This window comes from Haematobia irritans, chromosome 1, assembly GCF_050003625.1.
Source record: "Haematobia irritans isolate KBUSLIRL chromosome 1, ASM5000362v1, whole genome shotgun sequence".
Taxonomy (NCBI): Eukaryota; Metazoa; Arthropoda; class Insecta; order Diptera; family Muscidae; genus Haematobia; species Haematobia irritans.
Window position 1 is genome coordinate 240,537,493 of NC_134397.1, and position 22,242 is coordinate 240,559,734.

Consider the following 22,242-nt stretch of genomic DNA (forward strand, 5'->3'; position numbering starts at 1 on the left):
ACAAATAACCAAATAGTTTATAAAAATACGTAAGTGAAAATAATAAATGAAATAAAACTTTAAGGAAGTCACTAAATGTATATCTCTTTGCAGAAAACTAAAATTATGGATTCTACGTTCTTGAAAACATTAAAACGCTGACCGATGAAAAAATGGTGGACAATTAACTGGAACTGCTTTAAATAGTTTATAATAATTGGTACGTCAATATGAAAAATTAAATCAACACTTTAGAGAAGTCACTAAATTTAAATCTCTTTGCAGAAACCTAAAATCTTTGGATGCAACATTCTTGCAAACATTAAGAAGCTGACCAATGAAAAATGAGTGGCTTATCGACAAGAAAAAGTTTCGAGAAATATTACAAATGCAACCAATTAAAATTGTTAAAAACAACAAATTGTTGAAATCAACAACTTCTGGATGAAAATGTGCATCACATCGTCAGTTTAATTCATATGCTATTATCAGTTTAAAATGGATATTTTGTGAATTCGTTCTGCTGGAAATCAATTCTAACACGCGGTCCAGTACGTTCCTAATTTCAAATTGCCCGTGTGTTAATAAATTTTAATGCTGTGTTTACTAATAATGTTTAAGATATTTAAAGTTTTGTTGTGTTTTTTTTGTTCTTATTTGTTGATATATTTAATAAGATTATTATTTATCAATTGGTATTGTAGTGTATTATGTAGTGTAGTGTATTATTATATATTTTATTTTGATGAAAATGAATAAATTATACAAAATTCATAGAATTTTGGCTTTGACTTTCAATTTGAAGTGGGGATATCATTCATACAAATTTAGGTTGAAAAGTATTTGCAACGATGTTAATTTTGAATTTGACTCGCATCGAAAATTGTTTGACAAATTATTGAGTAGCGATGCATTTCAATTTAAGGATAACACTTGAGATATTATTGCTAATGTGTTGAATTTCACTGTTGAGGGTAATGTCTGTTTTTTGTTGAGAACGCGATTTTCTCAACAATTTCTCAACTTGAATATTACCCTAATCCTTTGAAAAAATGTTTGAAAAATTGTTGAAATTTATCATTTTTCAAACGTTTGTGTTTATTGGGGGAACTTTGAAATGCTGGCAGGGAGTATACCTCATGTATATTAAATACTTACTCAAGGTGTACTACAGATGTTTATTAACTCAATTTGTCTGGTATGAAATCTAAGGGCCGTTTGCACTGAATGAAAACTACAATTTATTAATAAATAATGCAAAAAAGCCAAAAATTCAACATATCCCAATAAACACAAACGTTTGAAAAATGATAAATTTCAACAATTTTTCAAACATTTTTCCAAAGATTAGGGTAATATTCAAGTTGAGAAATTGTTGAGAAAATCGCGTTCTCAACAAAAAACAGACATTACCCTCAACAGTGAAATTCAACACATTAGCAATAATATCTCAAGTGTTATCCTTAAATTGAAATGCATCGCTACTCAATAATTTGTCAAACAATTTTCGATGCGAGTCAAATTCAAAATTAACATCGTTGCAAATACTTTTCAACCTAAATTTGTATGAATGATATCCCCACTTCAAATTGAAAGTCAAAGCCAAAATTCTATGAATTTTGTATAATTTATTCATTTTCATCAAAATAAAATATATAATAATACACTACACTACATAATACACTACAATACCAATTGATAAATAATAATCTTATTAAATATATCAACAAATAAGAACAAAAAAAAACACAACAAAACTTTAAATATCTTAAACATTATTAGTAAACACAGCATTAAAATTTATTAACACACGGGCAATTTGAAATTATGAACGTACTGGACCGCGTGTTAGAATTGATTTCCAGCAGAACGAATTCACAAAATATCCATTTTAAACTGATAATAGCATATGAATTAAACTGACGATGTGATGCACATTTTCATCCAGAAGTTGTTGATTTCAACAATTTGTTGTTTTTAACAATTTTAATTGGTTGCATTTGTAATATTTCTCGAAACTTTTTCTTGTCGATAAGCCACTCATTTTTCATTGGTCAGCTTCTTAATGTTTGCAAGAATGTTGCATCCAAAGATTTTAGGTTTCTGCAAAGAGATTTAAATTTAGTGACTTCTCTAAAGTGTTGATTTAATTTTTCATATTGACGTACCAATTATTATAAACTATTTAAAGCAGTTCCAGTTAATTGTCCACCATTTTTTCATCGGTCAGCGTTTTAATGTTTTCAAGAACGTAGAATCCATAATTTTAGTTTTCTGCAAAGAGATATACATTTAGTGACTTCCTTAAAGTTTTATTTCATTTATTATTTTCACTTACGTATTTTTATAAACTATTTGGTTATTTGTCTAAAATTTTCCATTTTTTTTTTATTTCTTGCAATTGACCACGGACTTCGTTGCACAAATAAGTATTGAAAACCACATGGTTTTTTCGTTGCATTTTAGGGTAGTGTTTTGTCAAAGTTTTCTCATATTATCTTCAACACCTTTTCAAAGATTTCGTCAACATTTTGGCAAATTGGAAGTAATTCGCAAACAATTTGAAGATGTATTGAAGATGAGCTATTTCAAGTCAAGTTGAATTTATGTTGAAAATTATATTTACTCTCAAACTGAAAAGTTGTTGCATTTGAAAAACGCTCATCTTGTGTTTATTGGGATTTTAATTAGTTTTTCGGGATCCCGAAAAATCCCGGGATTCAATATAAAAAATCCCGGTATTCGGGATTAATCCCGTCCCGAAAATCCCGCGATTTCGGGACGGGATTTATCCCGGGTGACAGCCCCAGTTTTCATTTATAATTTGGTTATTTCAGGAAAAGTAATCGCGAAAATGAAGTGATTTTCAACTTTCAACAATAAAGTGATTTTCAACTTCGAAAAATCGAACATAGTACCCACCTTAATCAAACAATTTTTTAATTAATTTGATGATATATTGAATTAAGCTGTTTTACCTGCCTCTTAAATTGGTATACATATTTTTTTGTTCAATTTATTTTTTGAAATCAATTTTGTACCTATTTACATTCCTAATTTTGTTTGGGTGGTTTGAAAAAAAGTCTAGGTTTTTTTAAAGGTTTGGGGGAAGTTTAAAGAATTATTTGGTAACACTGAAACTGTCTTAAGATTTCCTTACATTTTGTTGTTGTTCATAGCAGTCTCTCTCGGAGAGATAAATGTTTGAGTATCAGTGTTGCCAATTTGGTGGTTATGCCTGGTGCTTTGCGCCGCTTTTTCTTTTGCTTTTTCCAATTTGAACAGTGTTTAATTTGATTGACGAAAATTTTTAGTTATTTCTATCAACCTATTTTTGGTTTTTACACAAAAGAAGAAAATGCTTGTGGATTTCTCAATAAGCAGACTGAATTGTATATGGCTGGAATATTAGTACAGTTATTTATAAGATTTTATGTCTTGTTTTACTAAAATGACAAAAGACGGGAGTTGGCATCACTGCGTTTTTGAGTATGGTCAATTTAACAGTTTTAGTTATCGTAAAATATGTAGATGTCTCTAGGGTGTACAGGGATGACATTCTTAGAATTTTACCAACAGAAATCGACAATACAAAAACAATAAAGAAAAAATATGGATATGTGGCGATTAATTAAAACGATTGAAATTGTAGTGAGGCAAAGTGAATTAAACTATTTATTAAGTACGAAAATGATATAAAATATTCTCATATCTGATCCAAGCACAAATAATTTCAGTCTTTTTTTATTATTTTATTTTTACAATTTTTTAAAATTCGACTGGGATATAGGGCTAAAAGGTCGAAAACCAACTTCAATAATTCGCATTTTTATCCAAAAACGTAAATTTTTGTAATCTTCAAATTCGACTAATTGAGTTTACATATATATTTTGGAAAATCTAAACAAATTATGATGCTGGCCAAAAAAAGAAAAAATAAACGATTTTTGATAGACACAAAGACAAGACGAAGAAACATGGGTTCAATCCCGGTTTCGATCAATTACCAAGAAGTTTCCCTTCTCTGTAAAAATTACGACATTTCTGAGTGTTTCAAAGCTTCTCCAAATGGGTCGTCGTAATATAAAACGCCGTGCGGGCTCGTTTATAAAAAGGAAATCCCTTGTTGCAGCACTCATTGATAAGAGCGAAGTTCACTACCTGTGGAATTAAATAGACTGAATAGTCAAGTGAGCCTAATACCTCATTCACATTATATTTCCAAAATCCCTTTTAAATAGTTTTCAACAGTCATTTGTCTTATAAAAAGGGATTTGGAATCCACTTTTAGTAGATTTCGAGCATAAAGGTGAATACTAAGTTCGAGTTTAGCCGCTAAATTGAAAACTAAAGCAGTTTAAAAAGGCATAAAATTATACATATTTGTTGCAAATTTTATTATAACTTGATAGGGAATAGGCCAAAGCAAATTTTCACAATATTTGTATTCCTTAAAATTGATTATTTTCGCGAAAATAATGTGATTTTCAACTCGAAAACCGAACATAGTACCCACCTTAAACTCGAACTTACTACCCACATTAATGTGAAGGTTTATAAAATATATCGGTCTGTCACTATACATAACCTAACTTTACGACGATATGGAATTGAAAGCGAAATATGATGCAAATCTTTATAGACGTCAGGCGTCAGAAATAGACATTTCAATAATATCAAAAGCCTATAACTTAAATATATTCAAAAGTGTCAAAATCGACCTCCAAATTTTGATAAAGACCAAAAGTCGAAAAATCAAATTTTTGACTCTCATTACGATACCAAAAATCTGACAATCCTGGCTGGTAATCGAACCCGGCACATACGTCATGCAATATTATTTTAGATGCATGAAACGTCCGTCTTTTGATATAGCAAACAATTGACCAAACTCTGCACTCCTTGAATTTTGCTATCCCATATGTTCTTTGAATCATTGTACTATTAGACATTTTAGTTAGGTCTATTTTTTGATATACATACGTACCAATATCACGATTTTCTTACTGAGGCGAAATGTAAGGGTTTTCTGTGGAATAATGGCCCATCTAGCCTAACCTGGGAACACAATGTTTCTTTCAAAAGCAGTATTCGTAATGAATAATTTGTTTTAAAATTATATGATATATAAAAAATGTCTTTTATATGTTTATTATTTTATATTTAAATTTATTTATTTATTTTGTATATATATATTGTATAGAAACCATAAGTCAAATTAAAAACAAAAAAATTTTTTTTTTTTTTATAAAATCATCGAATTATTGCATTAGGTTAGGCACTTTTCTTATTAAATATAAAATAAAATACTTAAACAATACACAGTCTTATAATATCAATACATTTGTCCAGGTTGCATCCATAATCAGCTCAAACTATTGTCATTGTCATCAAAAGGGTAAGAGGGTGATACCGTTTGCATTCCAAGTATGAATACAATTTAAATAAGTGATCTATATAATTCAATACTAAAACGTAAAAACATTTTTTAAACACACATACACATGCTAATGAGCACAGCATTTCAGTACTGGACGTAAATATCAAAATTTTAAAAACGATTCCTGTAAAAAATAGTTTAATAATAATTAGTTATTTATATGATATATCTTATCCACATTTTATTTATATATAATAATTTATAGTTATCGAAGGAATCGTAGCTTTTTTATTTTCAAGCCCACATGGGTACCACGGAATAAAAATCTTCTTGTAGCTGTCAATTTTTTAATTCAATTTGCCAAAACTATCATATATATCTTATCAGTACGATTGCTTTTATATTTGCAGAGTACCGGTTAAATCGGCCCACTTCGGATATAGCTCACATGTATAAGTATCGTCTGAAATTCACCGATATAGCACAAGTAGCACAATGTTAATTTATAACCACCTACCTTTATTTGCAACGGCTAACTTTCTGGCTAAAATATCGGAACAAATTTGGAACCAGAAAAGGACCAGGAGTTCAAAAAAGAGAGATTTAGCCCTTTAGAGCTAGTAACGGCAATGCTGTATACATCATCGATTAATTTATTTTTGTAATTAACGTTTTTTCTTCAAATAAATCTTTGTGAAAAAAATCTAACCGAATATTTTTTTCATTTAACATTTCTCAAATAAGGTCGATCAAGCCATAACATTACAAATCCTCTAATTTCAAGAGGGGCATTGTGACAGCAATCAACAACACATTTTATATCTGTTTGTTTATGTTATGTCTTTACTTCAGTAGACAACAGATAACTGAACTTTATTCAAATATTAAGATGAACTTACATACATACAAGTCGTGAATATGAAATGTCATAGTTAAAGCAAATGGATAATAAAGAACAATGTTACCATATTTATATGTAAATTTAGATATGATAATACGGAGTAATGACGACACTACACTCTCCCAGGCTTAATAACGGACATGATCCGAAAAGTGAGCAGGCGGTCTTCTCGTCCTATTAGATCGTCTAATGATGCTTGCATTACTACCTGATGGGATGCGCACTGGAGGTGTAGATGGTGCCGGTTCAATTGGTGGTTTATTGGTTGATGTCTCAATCCAGATTTCATCCTTTAATGGCTTGGAGTTACTACTTGGTTGGACCTGCTCTTCTACGGCTTCATCATCTCTTTGAACCTCAGTCTTTTGGATTTGATTGATATGCCTCTTTAACTTGTAACCACTATCCAATAAAACTTCATAGTGTAGATGTCCCCACTTTGCTGTGATGATACCAAACTTCCATACCGTCTTCCCCTTCTCATACCAATGTACTTGTACTGTATCACCAATGCAAAATTGACGAACTTTGGATTCAGATGGTTTAGACTTTTCTGGTTTACTTGGTCGGATGACATCTAGCTTGGATCTAATTTCTCGATTTAAATATAATTTTGCTGGTGTATCACCGCTGGCCAATGGTGTTGCCCGGTAGCGCCATACAATTTCTTGAACCTTTTGATATAATGGTGTTGTATCATTTTCCATAGCCTTGAGTTTGGTCTTCAAGATTTGAACATATCTTTCAGCAAGGCCGTTTGTTGCCGGATGCCCTGGCGCAATAAATTTCTGTAAAATTCCATTGGCTTCGCAAAATGCTTGTAAAAATTGTGGCGTTGTCAGAAACTAGAATTCGAGGCAATCCGTGCGTGTAAAAAATATTTTGCAATAAAGATATTGTTGATTGTGTTGTTGGTGCATTCTTCAAAATCCGTATTTCTGGCCATTTGGATTTAGCATCTACTAGGACCAGGAAGTGATGGTTCATAAATGGTCCGGCGTAATCGACATGAACTCGAGAAAAATTCTCCTCAGGCTCTTCCCAATGGTGCACTGTAACTTTTGGGGGACTTTTCCTTACTTTTGCACAATCTGCACAAGCTCTTACCATTCTTTCAATATCCATATCGATGCCGTTCCAAAACACATACCTGCGGGCCAGTTGCTTCATCTTTACAATTCCTATGTGGGTGTGGTGCAATTCTTGTAACATTTTTTCTCGTAGCTGTTTTGGAATAATAATCCGATTTGCTTTTAGAATTATGCCATTTTGAATAGAATACTCAGCTTCATTAATGTTTCCATTCGTCAAATCAGATTTTAATTTTGATAATTCCGGGTCTTCGTTCGTTGCTTTTGCTATAGTTAAAGCAGTTATAGAATTAGTTGAAATTTCGTTAAAAATTTGTTCTTGAACAATATTAATTTCTTGATCGAGAAAATGTATATATTCCGAATTTTGACTTAATGGTGCTCTTGACAAACAATCAGCATTCACATTTTCATCTGCGCTACGGTGTTTCACTTCATAGTCGAATCCTTGTAAAAACGATGCATATCTTAACAATCTTGCTGAAGTCATAGCTGGTATTTTGGACGACTGATGAAGAATTCTTGATAAAGGTTGATTATCGGTTATTAGCGTGAATTTTCTGCCGTATAAGTACATAAAAAGCTTGTCTACTGCAAATATGATGGCTAAAGCCTCCCTGTCCAATTGGCTGTAGTTCTGCTCGGCTTTTGTCAACGCACGTGAAATGAAAGCCACTGGCCGTTCTTCGCCCTCTACTACATTCGACAAAACTGCAGCAATGCCCGTAGGGCTAGCATCACACGCGACCGTTATCGGCAATGTTTCATCATAAGGCCGAAGAACTCTATCCGAAACTATTTCACGTTTTAGAGCATTAAAGGCATCTTGGCATTCTTTCGACCATACGAATTTTTTGTGCTTTTGTAAAAGTTCACGTAATGGATGGGTTAGGGTTGATATATTCGGAATGAATTTTGAATAATATGTTATCATTCCTAAGAAACGTTTTACACCGTCAGCATCCTTGGGATGTGGTAGCTCTGAAATGGCTTTTGTTTTGCTCTTGCATTTTGCAATTTTATTATGGCTTATAACATAGCCTAAATATGTTATTTCTGTTTTAAAATATTCACATTTGCTCTGGTTTACATGAAGATCGAATTTGTGTAGCCTTTCAAAACATTTTTCTAGTCTTTGTAAACATTCCATTATAGAAAACCCACATACAACGATATCGTCGAAATACGAATGTGTGTGAAAATAAATTATAATGGATCTCGTTATAAAATCACAAAATGAGCGCCCCCTATATGTCAAATTTGGAACTAAAGTTACATTATAATGGATTTATGGTCAAAAAATAATTGTAACAAAATGCACAAAACGCGCAAATTAGTTAAGATAATATATCAAATTGTATAATATAAGTCGAACTCTATCCAAAAAGGTGTTCCAATACTCCATAACAATCATTGGTATGGAGATATAGTACCTTTTATACCTTGTGTCTCAGAAAGCAAACAAACAAGTGTGGGCTGTCAAAACCTACGGGGACTGGAAGTAGAAATCGGGATCTACTCAAAAACACAAACCTTGTGTTCCAGACCCGTTGGGGAGCCGAGATATTGGTCACTTTGTGTTATGGGCCACTCATCCTGGAGAGAAATTTTCAAATTTAATCCAAATGGAAATATGTGGGCTGTCAAAACCTACGGGGAATGGAAGTAGAAATCGGGATCTACTCAAAAACACAAACCTTGTGTTCCAGACCCGCTGGGGAGCCGAGATATTGGCCACTTTGTGTTATGGGCCACTCATCCTGGAGAGAAATTTTCAAATTTCATCCAAATGGAAATATGTGGGCTGTCAAAACCTACGGGGAATGGAAGTAGAAATCGAGATCTACTCAAGCACATAACTCATGTGTTCCAGACCCGCTGGGGAGCCGAGATATTGGCCACTTTGTGTTATGGGCCACTCATCCTGGAGAGAAATTTTCAAATTTCATCCAAATGGAAATATGTGGGCTGACAAAACCAACGGGAAATGGAAGTAGAAATCTAGATCTACTCAAAAACACAAACCTTGTGTTCCAGACCCGTTGGGGACCCGAGATATTGTCCACTTTGTGTTATGGGCCACTCATCCTGGAAAGAAATTTTCAAATTTCATCCAAATGGAAATATGTGGGCTGACAAAACCAACGGGAAATGGAAGTAGAAATCTAGATCTACTCAAAAACACAAACCTTGTGTTCCAGACCCGCTGGGGAGCCGAGATATTGGCCACTTTGTGTTATGGGCCACTCATCCTGGAGAGAAATTTTCAAATTTCATCCAAATGGAAATATGTGGGCTGACAAAACCAACGGGAAATGGAAGTAGAAACCGAGATCTACTCAAAAACACAAACCTTGTGTTCCAGACCCGTTGGGGACCCGAGATATTGTCCACTTTGTGTTATGGGCCACTCATCCTGGAAAGAAATTTTCAAATTTCATCCAAATGGAAATATGTGGGCTGACAAAACCAACGGGAAATGGAAGTAGAAATCTAGATCTACTCAAAAACACAAACCTTGTGTTCCAGACCCGTTGGGGACCCGAGATATTGTCCACTTTGTGTTATGGGCCACTCATCCTGGAGAGAAATTTTCAAATTTCATCCAAATGGAAATATGTGGGCTGACAAAACCAACGGGAAATGGAAGTAGAAACCGAGATCTACTCAAAAACACAAACCTTGTGTTCCAGACCCGTTGGGGACCCGAGATATTGTCCACTTTGTGTTATGGGCCACTCATCCTGGAAAGAAATTTTCAAATTTCATCCAAATGGAAATATGTGGGCTGACAAAACCAACGGGAAATGGAAGTAGAAATCTAGATCTACTCAAAAACACAAACCTTGTGTTCCAGACCCGCTGGGGAGCCGAGATATTGGCCACTTTGTGTTATGGGCCACTCATCCTGGAAAGAAATTTTCAAATTTCATCCAAATGGAAATATGTGGGCTGTCAAAACCTACGGGGAATGGAAGTAGAAATCGAGATCTACTCAAGCACATAACTCATGTGTTCCAGACCCGCTGGGGAGCCGAGATATTGGCCACTTTGTGTTATGGGCCACTCATCCTGGAGAGAAATTTTCAAATTTCATCCAAATGGAAATATGTGGGCTGACAAAACCAACGGGAAATGGAAGTAGAAACCGAGATCTACTCAAAAACACAAACCTTGTGTTCCAGACCCGTTGGGGACCCGAGATATTGTCCACTTTGTGTTATGGGCCACTCATCCTGGAAAGAAATTTTCAAATTTCATCCAAATGGAAATATGTGGGCTGACAAAACCAACGGGAAATGGAAGTAGAAATCTAGATCTACTCAAAAACACAAACCTTGTGTTCCAGACCCGTTGGGGACCCGAGATATTGTCCACTTTGTGTTATGGGCCACTCATCCTGGAGAGAAATTTTCAAATTTCATCCAAATGGAAATATGTGGGCTGACAAAACCAACGGGAAATGGAAGTAGAAATCTAGATCTACTCAAAAACACAAACCTTGTGTTCCAGACCCGTTGGGGACCCGAGATATTGTCCACTTTGTGTTATGGGCCACTCATCCTGGAAAGAAATTTTCAAATTTCATCCAAATGGAAATATGTGGGCTGTCAAAACCTACGGGGAATGGAAGTAGAAATCGAGATCTACTCAAGCACATAACTCATGTGTTCCAGACCCGCTGGGGAGCCGAGATATTGGCCACTTTGTGTTATGGGCCACTCATCCTGGAAAGAAATTTTCAAATTTCATCCAAATGGAAATATGTGGGCTGTCAAAACCTACGGGGAATGGAAGTAGAAATCGAGATCTACTCAAGCACATAACTCATGTGTTCCAGACCCGCTGGGGAGCCGAGATATTGGCCACTTTGTGTTATGGGCCACTCATCCTGGAGAGAAATTTTCAAATTTCATCCAAATGGAAATATGTGGGCTGACAAAACCAACGGGAAATGGAAGTAGAAATCTAGATCTACTCAAAAACACAAACCTTGTGTTCCAGACCCGTTGGGGACCCGAGATATTGTCCACTTTGTGTTATGGGCCACTCATCCTGGAAAGAAATTTTCAAATTTCATCCAAATGGAAATATGTGGGCTGACAAAACCAACGGGAAATGGAAGTAGAAATCTAGATCTACTCAAAAACACAAACCTTGTGTTCCAGACCCGTTGGGGACCCGAGATATTGTCCACTTTGTGTTATGGGCCACTCATCCTGGAAAGAAATTTTCAAATTTCATCCAAATGGAAATATGTGGGCTGTCAAAACCTACGGGGAATGGAAGTAGAAATCGAGATCTACTCAAGCACATAACTCATGTGTTCCAGACCCGCTGGGGAGCCGAGATATTGGCCACTTTGTGTTATGGGCCACTCATCCTGGAAAGAAATTTTCAAATTTCATCCAAATGGAAATATGTGGGCTGTCAAAACCTACGGGGAATGGAAGTAGAAATCGAGATCTACTCAAGCACATAACTCATGTGTTCCAGACCCGCTGGGGAGCCGAGATATTGGCCACTTTGTGTTATGGGCCACTCATCCTGGAGAGAAATTTTCAAATTTCATCCAAATGGAAATATGTGGGCTGACAAAACCAACGGGAAATGGAAGTAGAAATCTAGATCTACTCAAAAACACAAACCTTGTGTTCCAGACCCGTTGGGGACCCGAGATATTGTCCACTTTGTGTTATGGGCCACTCATCCTGGAAAGAAATTTTCAAATTTCATCCAAATGGAAATATGTGGGCTGACAAAACCAACGGGAAATGGAAGTAGAAATCTAGATCTACTCAAAAACACAAACCTTGTGTTCCAGACCCGTTGGGGACCCGAGATATTGTCCACTTTGTGTTATGGGCCACTCATCCTGGAAAGAAATTTTCAAATTTCATCCAAATGGAAATATGTGGGCTGTCAAAACCTACGGGGAATGGAAGTAGAAATCGAGATCTACTCAAAAACACAAACCTTGTGTTCCAGACCCGCTGGGGACCCGAGATATTTGTTGTTCGTAATCGAGATTATTTTCGTGAGCGTGTTTTTCCGAAATTCATTATTCCCGCACGCTCACGAAGACATTATTTTCGTGAATCACGCTCACTCACGCCGTTACCGTCAGAGTGAGTCACGACAATTTCGTGTCACGTGCACACCTCTAATTTCCCCGCTGGTTTTGTCAGCCCACATATTTCCATTTGGATGAAATTTGAAAATTTCTTTCCAGGATGAGTGGCCCATAACACAAAGTGGACAATATCTCGGGTCCCCAACGGGTCTGGAACACAAGGTTTGTGTTTTTGAGTAGATCTCGGTTTCTACTTCCATTTCCCGTTGGTTTTGTCAGCCCACATATTTCCATTTGGATGAAATTTGAAAATTTCTCTCCAGGATGAGTGGCCCATAACACAAAGTGGCCAATATCTCGGCTCCCCAGCGGGTCTGGAACACATGAGTTATGTGCTTGAGTAGATCTCGATTTCTACTTCCATTCCCCGTAGGTTTTGACAGCCCACATATTTCCATTTGGATGAAATTTGAAAATTTCTTTCCAGGATGAGTGGCCCATAACACAAAGTGGCCAATATCTCGGCTCCCCAGCGGGTCTGGAACACAAGGTTTGTGTTTTTGAGTAGATCTAGATTTCTACTTCCATTTCCCGTTGGTTTTGTCAGCCCACATATTTCCATTTGGATGAAATTTGAAAATTTCTTTCCAGGATGAGTGGCCCATAACACAAAGTGGACAATATCTCGGGTCCCCAACGGGTCTGGAACACAAGGTTTGTGTTTTTGAGTAGATCTAGATTTCTACTTCCATTTCCCGTTGGTTTTGTCAGCCCACATATTTCCATTTGGATGAAATTTGAAAATTTCTTTCCAGGATGAGTGGCCCATAACACAAAGTGGACAATATCTCGGGTCCCCAACGGGTCTGGAACACAAGGTTTGTGTTTTTGAGTAGATCTCGGTTTCTACTTCCATTTCCCGTTGGTTTTGTCAGCCCACATATTTCCATTTGGATGAAATTTGAAAATTTCTCTCCAGGATGAGTGGCCCATAACACAAAGTGGACAATATCTCGGGTCCCCAACGGGTCTGGAACACAAGGTTTGTGTTTTTGAGTAGATCTAGATTTCTACTTCCATTTCCCGTTGGTTTTGTCAGCCCACATATTTCCATTTGGATGAAATTTGAAAATTTCTCTCCAGGATGAGTGGCCCATAACACAAAGTGGCCAATATCTCGGCTCCCCAGCGGGTCTGGAACACATGAGTTATGTGCTTGAGTAGATCTCGATTTCTACTTCCATTCCCCGTAGGTTTTGACAGCCCACATATTTCCATTTGGATGAAATTTGAAAATTTCTTTCCAGGATGAGTGGCCCATAACACAAAGTGGCCAATATCTCGGCTCCCCAGCGGGTCTGGAACACATGAGTTATGTGCTTGAGTAGATCTCGATTTCTACTTCCATTCCCCGTAGGTTTTGACAGCCCACATATTTCCATTTGGATGAAATTTGAAAATTTCTTTCCAGGATGAGTGGCCCATAACACAAAGTGGACAATATCTCGGGTCCCCAACGGGTCTGGAACACAAGGTTTGTGTTTTTGAGTAGATCTAGATTTCTACTTCCATTTCCCGTTGGTTTTGTCAGCCCACATATTTCCATTTGGATGAAATTTGAAAATTTCTCTCCAGGATGAGTGGCCCATAACACAAAGTGGACAATATCTCGGGTCCCCAACGGGTCTGGAAAACAAGGTTTGTGTTTTTGAGTAGATCTAGATTTCTACTTCCATTTCCCGTTGGTTTTGTCAGCCCACATATTTCCATTTGGATGAAATTTGAAAATTTCTTTCCAGGATGAGTGGCCCATAACACAAAGTGGACAATATCTCGGGTCCCCAACGGGTCTGGAACACAAGGTTTGTGTTTTTGAGTAGATCTCGGTTTCTACTTCCATTTCCCGTTGGTTTTGTCAGCCCACATATTTCCATTTGGATGAAATTTGAAAATTTCTCTCCAGGATGAGTGGCCCATAACACAAAGTGGCCAATATCTCGGCTCCCCAGCGGGTCTGGAACACATGAGTTATGTGCTTGAGTAGATCTCGATTTCTACTTCCATTCCCCGTAGGTTTTGACAGCCCACATATTTCCATTTGGATGAAATTTGAAAATTTCTTTCCAGGATGAGTGGCCCATAACACAAAGTGGCCAATATCTCGGCTCCCCAGCGGGTCTGGAACACAAGGTTTGTGTTTTTGAGTAGATCTAGATTTCTACTTCCATTTCCCGTTGGTTTTGTCAGCCCACATATTTCCATTTGGATGAAATTTGAAAATTTCTTTCCAGGATGAGTGGCCCATAACACAAAGTGGACAATATCTCGGGTCCCCAACGGGTCTGGAACACAAGGTTTGTGTTTTTGAGTAGATCTCGGTTTCTACTTCCATTTCCCGTTGGTTTTGTCAGCCCACATATTTCCATTTGGATGAAATTTGAAAATTTCTCTCCAGGATGAGTGGCCCATAACACAAAGTGGACAATATCTCGGGTCCCCAACGGGTCTGGAACACAAGGTTTGTGTTTTTGAGTAGATCTAGATTTCTACTTCCATTTCCCGTTGGTTTTGTCAGCCCACATATTTCCATTTGGATGAAATTTGAAAATTTCTTTCCAGGATGAGTGGCCCATAACACAAAGTGGACAATATCTCGGGTCCCCAACGGGTCTGGAACACAAGGTTTGTGTTTTTGAGTAGATCTCGGTTTCTACTTCCATTTCCCGTTGGTTTTGTCAGCCCACATATTTCCATTTGGATGAAATTTGAAAATTTCTTTCCAGGATGAGTGGCCCATAACACAAAGTGGCCAATATCTCGGCTCCCCAGCGGGTCTGGAACACAAGGTTTGTGTTTTTGAGTAGATCTAGATTTCTACTTCCATTTCCCGTTGGTTTTGTCAGCCCACATATTTCCATTTGGATGAAATTTGAAAATTTCTTTCCAGGATGAGTGGCCCATAACACAAAGTGGACAATATCTCGGGTCCCCAACGGGTCTGGAACACAAGGTTTGTGTTTTTGAGTAGATCTAGATTTCTACTTCCATTTCCCGTTGGTTTTGTCAGCCCACATATTTCCATTTGGATGAAATTTGAAAATTTCTCTCCAGGATGAGTGGCCCATAACACAAAGTGGCCAATATCTCGGCTCCCCAGCGGGTCTGGAACACATGAGTTATGTGCTTGAGTAGATCTCGATTTCTACTTCCATTCCCCGTAGGTTTTGACAGCCCACATATTTCCATTTGGATGAAATTTGAAAATTTCTCTCCAGGATGAGTGGCCCATAACACAAAGTGGCCAATATCTCGGCTCCCCAGCGGGTCTGGAACACAAGGTTTGTGTTTTTGAGTAGATCCCGATTTCTACTTCCATTCCCCGTAGGTTTTGACAGCCCACATATTTCCATTTGGATTAAATTTGAAAATTTCTCTCCAGGATGAGTGGCCCATAACACAAAGTGACCAATATCTCGGCTCCCCAACGGGTCTGGAACACAAGGTTTGTGTTTTTGAGTAGATCCCGATTTCTACTTCCAGTCCCCGTAGGTTTTGACAGCCCACACTTGTTTGTTTGCTTTCTGAGACACAAGGTATAAAAGGTACTATATCTCCATACCAATGATTGTTATGGAGTATTGGAACACCTTTTTGGATAGAGTTCGACTTATATTATACAATTTGATATATTATCTTAACTAATTTGCGCGTTTTGTGCATTTTGTTACAATTATTTTTTGACCATAAATCCATTATAATGTAACTTTAGTTCCAAATTTGACATATAGGGGGCGCTCATTTTGTGATTTTATAACGAGATCCATTATAATTTATTTTCACACACATGAAATACGATATGGTACCTTCTAGCCCTTGTAGTATCTGGTCTAGAATTCTATTGAATTCACTCGGTGCCGTTTTAATTCCAAATGAAAGTCTGTTCATTTTGTAGGTGCCACGATGGGTAGATATAGTTTGTATTTCCTTGCTGCGCTCGTCAACTTGAATGTGGAGGTATGCTTTGTACAAATCAATTTTGCAGAAATACTTTGCGTTTTTTAAGCTGTTAAAAATTTCGTCTATACGCCGAATTGGGTAGTGCGCAGACTGTAGTTGTTGATTCACTCCAATTTTGTAATCTACGCAAAGCCTGACATTGCCATCTGGTTTTTGCACTACCACTAAAGGCGACCCCCATTCGCTGGTATTAACTTTAGTTATTATCCCATCTCTTTCTAAATTGTCAAGCTCCTTTTCTACCTTCGCGCGCAGTGAAAAAGGAACTTGTCTTTCTCTCACAAATATTGGCTTAGCCCCATCTTGCAATTTAAGATTACAAAGGAATCCAGGTACACAACCAATTTTTGGTTCGAAAATTGCAGGATATTTCTGCATTATTTTTTCAATTGAATATTTTGAATACAGCTTACCTTGATCAAAACTTGTTGTGACATTATCAATTTCATTTAGATTTATTCCTAAATGCCTTATCCAAACGCGGCCCAGAAGTGCAGCATGGTTAGAAGCTACTACATACATTTGCTCATTTGATAAAGTTTTATCGAACTGCACTTGTACATCCACAACACCCAATGGCTTAAAAATATCCCCGGTGTACGTTCGAAAAGCTACACTGGTTGGTTTTAAAGGTGAGCTGATGTTAAGTTTGTCGAAGTCGTTTTTGGGAATTAACGTGAACGCCGCACCTGAGTCTACTTCAAACCGTTGTCTTTTCCCTTCGATCAAAACATCAACAAAAAATTTCTGCATCTCTACATTGGAGGATGATGTTTTGAAAATATTGAATATTTTGTTTATGCCGTAACCGTTTGTTTCGCAAACTTCCAGAGTATTGGCAGACATTTCTGTTTTGTTTTTATTCATTCTTTCTTTAATGCACACTAATTTTACATGGCCAAACTTTCCACAGGCGAAACATTTTACCTTATTCTTTTTTATTTTACACTCATTCGCAATATGGTTGGATTTTCCGCATCTAAGACATAAACCATCCAATCCTAGTTCGCTGTAATTTACTTTAGACTTTGCTGCTCTGCTTTTATAAACACTGTTTCTGCTTGCTCTGCCTCGGCTATGATCAACGCTGTCGTTTTTTTGAGTTGCCTTTCGAATTTGATTCACATTTGTCGAAGAACCTGCCTCATTATTCCCTATTGCGGTGTTGTCTATTTTCGCTGCTTCCAATGCTGATGATTTTTGCACAATATCCGAGAAAGATGCCGTTGGATTTTGAAGTAACTGTTCTCTTATGTGGCTGCTACGCAAGCCCCTTATAAATTGAGCTCTAAGAAAAATATCAGACACGGATTTCTGGCAATCACACACAAATGCACAATCTGCTGCTCTTTTTTGGAGAACCGAAACGAATTCCGCAATTGACTGGTCTTCATTTTGTAATTCGGACAGAAATTTATGTTGCTCAACCAAAATGTTCTTTTTGGGACAAAAATGCGACTCCAACAGTTCAATTATTTGTTCGTAATTTAGTTCACTTATAGCTTTTGGCGCTGCCAAAGATGTTAATAGAGCATAATTCGATGAACCAATGTATTGCAGAAGAAGTTTCGCACACATTTCTTTATCTGTAAAAACCTTCTTAAGTTGGAAATGTATTTCAAGACGTTCTTTATAATTTTTGAATGATTCCACTTTTGGATCGAACGATTCGAAGCTTGAAATCACGCTGACATTTGTTGTTGGAAGTGCACTTTGGCTTCCCCCACTCATAGCTGTCGTCATTGCCGTAATCGCTTCTAATAATTTATGCATTTGTTCTTCCATATTTAAAGTCCTTTTTATTTAATTGATCGATGTTGATTTGATACAAATTTTTGATTTGCACAGCGTAAATTTAGTTATCTTTGCACTTTGACGTTTTGATCCTCGTCGCCATTAAATTGTTATGTCTTTACTTCAGTAGACAACAGATAACTGAACTTTATTCAAATATTAAGATGAACTTACATACATACAAGTCGTGAATATGAAATGTCATAGTTAAAGCAAATGGATAATAAAGAACAATGTTACCATATTTATATGTAAATTTAGATATGATAATACGGAGTAATGACGACACTACAGTTTATATATAATTTAATGTATTAGGATCTTAAGTGATCCGGAACAATTTTTATATCTGGTGATAAATATTTATATATAATGAATTGGTTCTAATGAGACAACATTAGAGAAATTTTACGGTGTGTGTCAGAGAACTGCAACCGGTGGCAGTGAGTAAGACACCAATTATCATGCGATATTTTACATTGATACAAATGCCATAACAAAAACACCACTAGTATTATAACAATGTTCGTATGCAGTGTCTTGCAATCTTAAACCAATCGACATCGTAACAACGCTCGGTAAACAAAAACGAGTGTGGCACTTAAGTGTGATTGCACTCAACAACAACAATTACCAGCAGTTGGCATTAGCTCAAGAGAATTGAGAGAGTACCAAATAAGAGAATACCAAACTGCTGAGATCAGGGCTGCCAATAAAATTTCAAGAAAAATCGTCCTTTTTTTTGATAAAAATCGTCATAATCGGCACTTAAAAATCGTCAAAAAATCGGCAATATAAATAATAATAAAATTAAACATGTTTTTTGGGTAAACATAAAACAAAAGTATTATTTCATATAACAGGTTGGCTGATAAGTCCCCGGTCTGACACATAGATGGAGTCGCTAGTATTAAATGCATATTATTTTTATATAGTACCAACCTTCAAATGATTCGTGTCAAAATTTGAAGTCTGTAAGTCAATTAGTTTGTGAGATAGAGCGTCTTTTGAGAAGCAACTTTTGTTACTGTGAAAAAAATGGAAAAAAAGGAATTTCGTGTTTTGATAAAATACTGTTTTCTGGAGGGAAAAAATACGGTGGAAGCAAAAACTTGGCTTGATAATGAGTTTATGGACGCAGTGGACGCCCGAAAGAGGTGGTTAGCGACGAAAACATCAAAAAATCCCCCAAAATGATTTTGTATGACCGTAAAATGAAGTTGATCGAGATAGCAGAGGCCTTAAAGATATCAAAGGAACGTGTTGGTCATATCATTCATCAATATTTGGATATGCGGAAGCTCTGTGCAAAATGGGTGCCGCGCGATCTCACATTTGACGAAAAACAACAACGTGTTGATGATTCTGAGCGGTGTTTGCAGCTGTTAACTCGTAATACACCTGAGCTTTTCCGTCGATATGTGACAATGGATGAAACATGGCTCCATCACTACACTCCTGTTTCCAATCGGCAGTCGGCTGAGTGGAGAGCGACGGGTGAACCGTCTCCGAAGCGTGGAAAGACTCAAAAGTCCGCTGGCAAAAACCATCAACAGTGAATATTATTGAAGCGTTTGAAGGTCGAAATCGCGACTAAACGGCCCCATATGAAGAAGAAAAAAGTGTTGTTCCACCAAGACAACGCATCGTGCCATAAGTCATTGAGGACGATGGCAAAAATTCATGAATTGGGCTTCGCATTGCTTCCCCACTCACCGTATTCTCCAGATCTGGCCCCAGCACTTTTTCTTGTTCTCAGACCTTAAAAGGATACTCGCAGGGAAAAAATTTGGCTGCAATGAAGAGGTGATCGCCGAAACTGAGGCCTATTTTTAGGCAAAACCGAAGGATACTACCAAAATCAGTTTTGTATACAAATAACGTTCCATAAAAATCATTTTCTGGTTAAACAAAAAATTTTGTTATTAATTGAGTAACATTTTTATTTAAAAATTAAATCGTATTGTTTGTTATTGTTCGTCTCTCTTCAATCATTATTGTTGTTTTTTTTATTTCAGCTTAAAACCAAGCATTGACTAAACTACAAGTGTAGCTTAACCAACAGAGGAAAAGTATGCTTGTCAAATTTATTTGGACAAAGCCCTATAGACTGCAAGATGGTTGGATGTACAGCTGAGGAATGTGGAAATCCGAAACAGCTGTACATCCAACCATCTTGCAGTCTATATATAGGGCTTTGCCCAAATAAATTTGACAAGCATACATTTCCTCTGTTGGTTAAGCTACTCGTACACTTGTAGTTTAGTCAATGCATGGTTTTAAGCTGAAATCAAAAACAATAAAAATTAAATCTGAAAAAAAAAGATTTCTAATTTTTAAATTTGGTCCGATGGTCGGACCAAACGAAATTTGGCCCATTTTGGTCCATTTTCATAAATTTGGTCAAATTTATAAATTGTTTCTAGTATTTAATATTTCTATCACATATTCAATAGTATATGTGCACTGAAAAAAATATTGTCGTGAAGCCAAAGATTTCATGTGCTTAAAATACGAATGCGAATTTTGACTAGCATAGGATGTATTTCTCTGAAATAAAGTTTTCTCCATGTCCAAAAGTCTATAAACTTTTCAATGAAATCCTTATAGTTAAGTATCCTAAAGGCTTTAATATTTCTGAAAAAATCTTCAAAATTAATGAAATCGTCTTTAATATTGTTGACGTTTTGCAGTTTGACTGTAAAACTGAAAGCGTTTAAAAATAGTTTAAAAACACACATTTTTTAAAGTCGTTTTTTTAATTGAAACATAAAATAATTTTCACTTGTAGTAAAAGAGAATTGTGATGTAAATGTGTCCTCACTTCAATTCTCTGCTTCTGAAAAAACAGTGAACGCACCAGGAAGAAAACTTTTGATTGATTTTAGAAAATTTTACCTAAACAGTATTACAAACGCTGGCATCACTCCAATATCACAAAAAAGTAAATATTTTTCGACAAATTCAAGAAAATTTATTAGACATAATTATTTTTTTCATTTGTTAAAGAGGGAAAAAATTGGAATTAAAAATTGCAAGAATGTCTTTAGTGACATAGGAAGTTCATGATGGACGCATTTGAAGTAAAATTTACAAATTTAAAGAAATAAAAATAAATAATGAACTATGAATTTAGTAAATCTTAATGCTTAACTTGTGTATAATTGTTTCCTGTTTTTAGTTAATTTAACTAATGTTCGCAAAAAATTATTAGAGTAAAATATAATAATTCCATGAACTAACACCCATGTTCCGATATCCACTTCAATTCCACTTCCATTATGCACGTCAAATCCACGAACGTGAACATTTGGTGTGCTTAATTCCATGTTCTTTTTTGAACTTTTCTGTAACCAGCTGGGTTGTACAAATCACCCAAAAATTCACTAAGGCGGAAATCAAAATAAGTGGAATCAATAGACTTGTTATAATTTATTATTTTTTTTTTTAATTAAAAATGACGCAGTTTTAATAAAACTCATGTATTAAATATAAAACATTTCAAATTTTTACGCGAGTACTTTTTTAACCGGAAATACACCCATCTTGGACATAATTCAACTTTCACCAAGACTTTTGCAAGTGAATTGATTTCACGAAAATTCCGGTGAAAGTGGATTGTAGGACACGAAAATCGTGGAATTGATTCACATTCACCTGGAAGTGGATTTGAGAACATGGGCATAACATAAAGTTAAATTGGCTTTAGTGAAATAGAGAGTTCACTTTTTTTGAGTGTAGCTCGGAATCAATACCAAAATCATTAGACAAAGTCTTTGGAGCCGTAAATGCTTTTTTTTTAGTGTGGGATTAGAATGAAAATTCGCGTTGATGTCAACTAAAATTGACTTTAAAATTCAACCTTTTCAAAAAGTCAATTTTTTCAAAATTAAAAAAAGTTTAAAAGTCGATGTTTTTATGTCAACCACTAAATCATATCAGTCCTTTGTGATTTACTATACTTTTTTAATAAAAGCACTATGTACAACAATAAAATATTTTTAAA

The 22,242-nt window shown here is 36.0% G+C and overlaps 1 protein-coding gene across 1 annotated transcript in view; it reads right to left on the reverse strand.

Moving 5' to 3' along the window:
• Positions 1–5,118: 5,118 nt before the first annotated feature.
• The window catches only part of LOC142237164 (uncharacterized), a 30,072-nt gene continuing 12,948 nt past the window's right edge, over positions 5,119–22,242 (reverse strand). The window contains exon 6 of the mRNA XM_075308623.1: positions 5,119–5,543. Within this exon, the coding sequence (XP_075164738.1) occupies positions 5,531–5,543 (13 nt within the window). The 3' untranslated portion in view covers positions 5,119–5,530. The remainder of the gene's footprint in view (positions 5,544–22,242) is intronic.